This window comes from Carassius carassius, chromosome 48 (genome assembly GCF_963082965.1).
Source record: "Carassius carassius chromosome 48, fCarCar2.1, whole genome shotgun sequence".
Taxonomy (NCBI): Eukaryota; Metazoa; Chordata; class Actinopteri; order Cypriniformes; family Cyprinidae; genus Carassius; species Carassius carassius.
Genome location: NC_081802.1, coordinates 8,766,330 through 8,773,001, shown reverse-complemented (window position 1 = coordinate 8,773,001; position 6,672 = coordinate 8,766,330). Strand labels below are relative to the sequence as shown.

The following is a 6,672-nucleotide window of genomic DNA, read 5'->3' as shown; positions in this document are numbered from 1 at the left end:
CTTTCCTAAACAGCTTTCGTGAATAGCCGTTATCCGAGAAGTGCCTATTGTTGTTATTTCTAAGCACTGTTCACTGCTCATGTGAGGCTTTATGTGGTGGGATGGAAATACGCTTTGTCTTTTTAATCATTCGTTAACTTAAATACTTTAGTATTGAGTCGTTTGTTTATGCGTAACTTAAGAATTATATTGTAATATTTGATTTCTTTTATAGTTTTGTGCGTAAGATACACTTCTATTCACTTCCTACAAAATTGTTTTAGAAATGTAATCTGAAAAAGCTAAGTAGTCTTTGTCTTTTAGTCTTTATTTCAGTAATAGTGAGCAAAATATTTTCATGCGTAACATATTTCACTAGTCTAATATTTCGCTTTTATACATATAAAAAATTGCCCTTTTATTTTGCTGTTATTTTGTTTGTATTTTGTCATTTTTACCAAATTGTTTAGGAAATGTTAATTGTTTTCTTTGATGTGATATTTTTTTAAACGGTCAACAAAATTACTGTTCTTGAATTTCGTAAGAAATATTTTGTTTAAATTATTTTAACCCTTTATTTTTATTTTATTTTCAGCCCAAGAATGCCACTAAAATCATTCTTTAATTATTATTACTTTTAATAAAGATACTTTATTTTTATCAAAATCAAACAGAGTGAACTTAATATTTCATTTTTCACTTTTGTGCTCAAGTACCTGTTTTTTATTCCTGTTTTTTTCTTCCTTTACCAAACTTTTAAAGAAATGAAAATGAGTATTTTCTGAAAAATGTATATAAAATAATAATTTAAGCAAATGTAAATGTTCCTCTTTTGTCATTTTTACCATGTTTTCCAGATTAAGAAAATATAATTTTTTTGTTGTCACTTTTAGTTTAAAAATATTTTTTAATTAAATTTTAAGTCCTTGATTAAAATCCTGAATAAAAATTTTTTTAAATAAAAAAGCAACATTATGCAACTGTTTTATTGTTTCTGACTAACAAAGCCACAAAAAAAAGAAAAAAAAACCTTTTGCCATCATTGTCTGATTACAGACATCAGTTTTACATGTAGCCAGACACACATCAACTTTACTTAGTCTTTAAGGATCTGGAAACTAAACAGACTACATGAGTCATGTCAACCATGTGGCACATGACACTTATTCTAGGTACAGATTCAGACATGCATCATATTGTGCAATACGGAGTAAAAAAATAAAATAAAAAAAATATCACAATTGCAATTGTGACAGTAATTTGGTTTATTTTCCATTTTAATGTAACCTGATAAAAGGCAAAACAGCTGTTGTGACTTCATGGATGTGTAAATGTCACATAACCACACTTGTAAAAAGGCATCTTTATCACAGTATGGGAAAACATAAGGCATTTCCAAATTAGCCGTATGACTTAGTCAAACAATTGTATATATAGTGACTTTTTCACAGACCGGTGAAACAACTGACCATCTAAAACACTGCACACCATTGCATTTTCCCACTGAAGAGCTATAATACCTCAGCAATGCAATGAATAGTTTACATATATATATATATATAAAACTGTTATTTGAATAATTTCTCAATTCATGAAATGCTTAATAGATGCATTCACATAACTGCTATATATACGGCAATCTGAACACGGTGAACAAACTGCGCAACTTCACACACCCATCAGCCCTGGCCTAAAATATTGCAGAATAGGACTAAAGGTGTGATATGTGAAATGTTTAATGAACTGAAATAAAGATGACAGCAGCCCTCCTTTGGTATCCGCACGATCCAAGACAAACTCTATTTTCTTCCCAAAAAACTGCCCCGTTCAACCCTCTAAAGGGATCTGGCTCAACAGACGGCAGCCGTTTAGTGTGGATCCCAGAGAATAACCATCAGAGGAAGCCGAAGACACACTGATCCCTCACCATCCCTTTTCCGTAGGAGCGGATCACACGATCAGCACCCAAATAATCACATCCGAGGAAAAACATTTTGCCTAGCAAATGTGAATTCAGACAGTGGCTAAAAGTAAAGAAAAAAACAGGGACAAAAAAACAAGCCCTCCCCCCCAAAAAACAAGGAAAAGGAATGTCACCTAGAGATTCACGCTTCTAAGAGTCGTCTAGAATTAGCGTGGAAATCACAACGAGGTAAAAAGAGGAAAGAGCCGTAGCCATAGCACAACACACAGGAGCAAAGCCGAGATAAATAGAGGGGAACTGAAGCCCAAGGGTTGGGGTAGAGCCGGGGGAAGTGGGGTCACAGGTTCTGACAGCACTGAAATTTGTTGCCCTTTAAACCATCGGTAGTGGGCGGCACGCTGATGTCCACTACGTTGTTGCCAGGAGACTCGTCGTGCATGGACCTGTCAGCGATCTGCTTCTGTGATACGATCCGATAGATTTCTATTACAAAAGGAGACATGTTAAGAGACATTTAGTTTGAGACGCCCACTGGGAATGTATTAAGTTGCAGTCACATTAATGCTGTAAAGTGGGCCAAATCACACAAAATAATTTCTTCAGGAATCCACGTAATCAGGAATTGCGCAAAAGGATGAAATATTTCCCCTCAAAGATTTTGCATCGAGTTCAAATTGGTAATGAGACACATTCTTTGGCGTTCAGGAAAAAATCCAATAATCTCAACAGGAACGCATCAAGAATTTCGTGCAAAGGCGAAATGTTTCCCTATGCAGATTTCGCAACAGGTTTGAGTTGGTCATATGGATTCGCCGCATTTGCCAACTTAGCTTGAAAGTGACTTTTTTTTGTGGTCAAAATCCATCCATTTCAATAGGAATCTATTAGGGCTGCACGATAAATCGCATTCGATATTTAATGCAACAAAGCTGGTTTGCGCAGCTTGTCAGTGAACAACGGCTCTGTAGTAAATGCTGCTCCATGTGAAAGCATGCACGTGATGCAGACAAAATGCAGTAATTTCAATAGGAATCCATGTAGGGCTGCATGATTATAACAAAAATCATAATTTGTTGATTATTCCCTTGAAATTGTAATTGTGCTTATTAATTACAATTATAACACTTTACACTGAATGACGTTTATGCCATCATTTGATGCAACTGCATGGCGTATCTTTATATGAAAATAAACAAGCTGAAAACACTCGAACTGATAAACTTTCAGTGCTTTTCTAAAATTGGCTAGTGTGACTAATTGGAGTTACAATCAGGACCCACCTGTTAGTATGTTTTTAAATGCCTCCTCCACGTTTGTAGAGTCCAAAGCCGATGTTTCGATGAAGGAGAGAGTGTTCTTCTCTGGAAAACACAAAATGAGAGATATTTTAACAGCTCAGGTAGATCTTTTCTTACTAAACAACATGAAGATGCAGGAGGAGACGTCACCTGCAAAAGCTCTGGCCTCATCGGTGGGTACGGCCCTGAGGTGCCTCAAATCACTTTTGTTGCCCACCAGCATGATGACAATGTTGTTATCCGCATGATCCCGCAGCTCCTTCAACCAGCGCTCCACATTCTCATAAGTCAGATGCTTTGCAATGTCATAGACCAAAAGAGCTCCCACTGCACCCCTGTAGTACCTGTAAAGGACACCCAGCAAGACATTTATTAATAATTTACTTAAATTTATTAATTTTAACACCACACAGAGGACTCATTTCAGTATAAACTTTTGTCCCACATGCATAACTTTGGATTAAGACTGAATTACATCTTCATGTACTCACGCTGATGTGATGGCTCTGTAGCGTTCCTGTCCCGCTGTATCCCAGATCTGAGCCTTAATGGTCTTGCCGTCCACTTGGATGCTGCGGGTTGCGAACTCCACACCAATAGTGCTCTTGCTCTCCAGGTTGAACTCATTCCGAGTGAAACGGGACAACAGGTTACTCTTCCCCACACCAGAGTCTCCAATGAGCACAACTAGAAAACAGAAGAAAACATCAGGCTGTTTTGAACAAGACTAGAAACTTGACATCCAAAGTATGCTTCTCAGCTGCTCTTATAAAAAATAATATCCATAGGGAAGATATCATAGCCATCACCAAGGCCACAGAACAGAAACAATCCTTCAAAGTAAACCACAAAGCAAAGTGTGCATCAAAAGCTTATACATTGTCATAATTTGAAAAGCAGAAACACATTAGATTAGTTAGCCATCCTGGTTGACGAGGCCATAGAGATAAGAGAGAAGCCGTAATCTACAAACACACACTTCCACTCATTTTCCCTTCGCTCCATCAATTTGACACCATTAAAAGTTGAAATACAGGCCTATCCAACTTGAATAAAACAAATGAGAAATGCATAGAAAAATATCAATTAGTTCATACTGTGTCCGCTGCAACGTGGTCACCGTTCGTTTTCTCTAGAGGAGACCTGAAGTAATTCACAAAATGTTGGAGAACATCTAAAAATTGGCCAATGCTTTCAACAAGAAATCTTAAAAATAACCAAAGTGACATCTGTAAAACCTCTACTGTAATCTGTGGTTTTGTCACATACTGAAACACTTTACAAAGGCTTGGTGTAAAACAGGAACCTGATGTGGGAAGGAACTTTTAGACACATAAACGTATATAAATAATTAAATAAACTATATAACCTTACACACACACACACACAAATATATGCACAAACATTTCAAATATGCTTTACAATGACGTCATGATCATCAACAGTTGTCAATTTCACATTATGTTCCATGATAGTTCATGTGTCAGCTTAATGATTTAACTAAATTACGAGCTGTAAAAGCTCCAAAAATGCTTTCAATTTCAGGTTAATGGCCAAATTTTGGCCTGTTTGAACACCAAGGAGCGACTCTTGAGTAATAAACGACAAAAACAAAAAAGTTCCCCAAGGCCTAGCAATGCAACCACACAAAATATTAAGTAACACATTACTAAACGACTAACGTAGGAAAGTTCACGCTTGTCGACGTTTTTGGATAACGTTTGCAGCAAAATCAGCTGAAGTGAACTGAATATACTTTGTTTGTTGTTTTGGGACGAACTGATTGCATTAAAATTGCTAGTTATTTAGCTCACTTTAGCGTTCATTCCAGTTTGAAAGCTATTTAGCTGCTTAGCTAATATAATGCTGAATAAAAAGCGTTGTTTTTCATATTGTCGAAAGACGACGCAAATCATTAAAAGCACTATTCAAATGTAATTATCTACTTTCAACTATTGATTCTTCGAAACCGGTTAATATTTCGATAGCTAAAGTCAGCATACTAGCATTCCAGCTAACCCAGCTAGCCAGAGTCATCAGGAACCTAGCTGTTTTCGTTGATAATGAAGGAAAACAAAAAAAAGTTTATTCTTCTTTTTCATGGAGTATAAAATACTGACCTTTAAATAAATAATCGTATTCGTCGTCACGGGTCCCCATTGTTGGTTTGCCGCACTAAAATGTTGTTGTCGGGCGACGGATCTCTCCTGTTCAGCGTTGTCCGATTCGTGAACGAATCGTTCTTATGAATCAGATCTTTTTAATGATCGGATGAACCGGACGAATGATTCGTTCACGACTGAAGAACTGACTCTCTGTTTCAGACAGAGCTGGTCTATGGTATTAATTCGAAAACATGCAAAAAACGTTTGCAGCTGAGAGTTTGTTCTAAATGTAGATTTTGCATTATATTCTTCTATTTTTAAATTCTTCAACCCTTAATCAGTCCTTGGGGTCAGATTGACCCCACACTGGAAATCAATGGGAACATCAAAAAAATTTGTCTATTGAATAAATAAATGAATCCAGTATAAATCTGAAAATTTCTAGGTCTGGTCCTAGACACACACACACACACACACACACATACACACACACACACACACACACACACACACACACACACACACACACACACACACACACACACACACACACACACACAGGCAAACACATACATGTGTGTGACTGCAACAGGGAGCATTTTTATAGAAAATGGCAAATAAAATCAACAAAACTGGTATAAATATGAAAAATGTGCATACATGAATGAAAGACTAATACTAGAGCACAAAGGCAACATGGAACAAGCATGTAAATATAAATGATATAAATGCAGTGTGAAGTAGTAGACACAACACACCACACACATGCACACACACACAGAAAAAGAAAGAGTTTTATTGTTCTGTGAACTCTTCACTCCTGACCATTTTTTGTTTATGGATGTATTTTTCTTTGTATTTTGTTGGTTTTATTTACTTTTTAAACTCCACCACTTGTGCTAAAAAACAAATCATCTTTGATAAATAATTTTCTGAAATAAATAGTTTGCGATTACAGTATAAATAGTATGTGATTTAGTGGTGACTTAACATTTCAGCAATAGTATGTTTAATACTTTGCAAAAGCAAACATTTAAAAAAAAATATATCAGACTAAAACAACGAAAAAAAATACAAAAGTACAGATTTTTAACGTATATTAAAATGTTTAAATATATATATTCACAAAAATATATATCATAACGTTGTGAGGAGAAGTACTTTGGTCAGCCGGGAGGCTGTTGTAAATGCGCTATAGAAATAAAATTGAAATTGAAATTGAAGTAGAATTATCAAGAAAAATGAAGTGAAAATGAAATTAGTCCCTATTGACCTCTACTGGATATATTTGGTCATTGCACTTTCTTTCTTTAACTCTAATTCCTAAAGTTTTCCCACAAACCTGTAGATGGCAGTATTCTATCCC

At 35.8% G+C, this 6,672-nt stretch overlaps 1 protein-coding gene across 1 annotated transcript; it reads right to left on the bottom strand.

Moving 5' to 3' along the window:
- Nucleotides 1-1,226: 1,226 nt before the first annotated feature.
- rab11ba (RAB11B, member RAS oncogene family, a) lies at nt 1,227-5,481 on the bottom strand. The gene is made up of 5 exons (XM_059543027.1): nt 5,322-5,481; nt 3,693-3,888; nt 3,352-3,545; nt 3,184-3,264; nt 1,227-2,386 (listed from the first exon to the last, which is right to left on the bottom strand). Exons 1-5 carry the CDS (start codon nt 5,359-5,361, stop codon nt 2,241-2,243), a joined length of 657 nt encoding a protein of 218 aa, XP_059399010.1. The 5' UTR covers nt 5,362-5,481; the 3' UTR covers nt 1,227-2,240.
- Between the last annotated feature and the right edge of the window lie 1,191 nt (nt 5,482-6,672).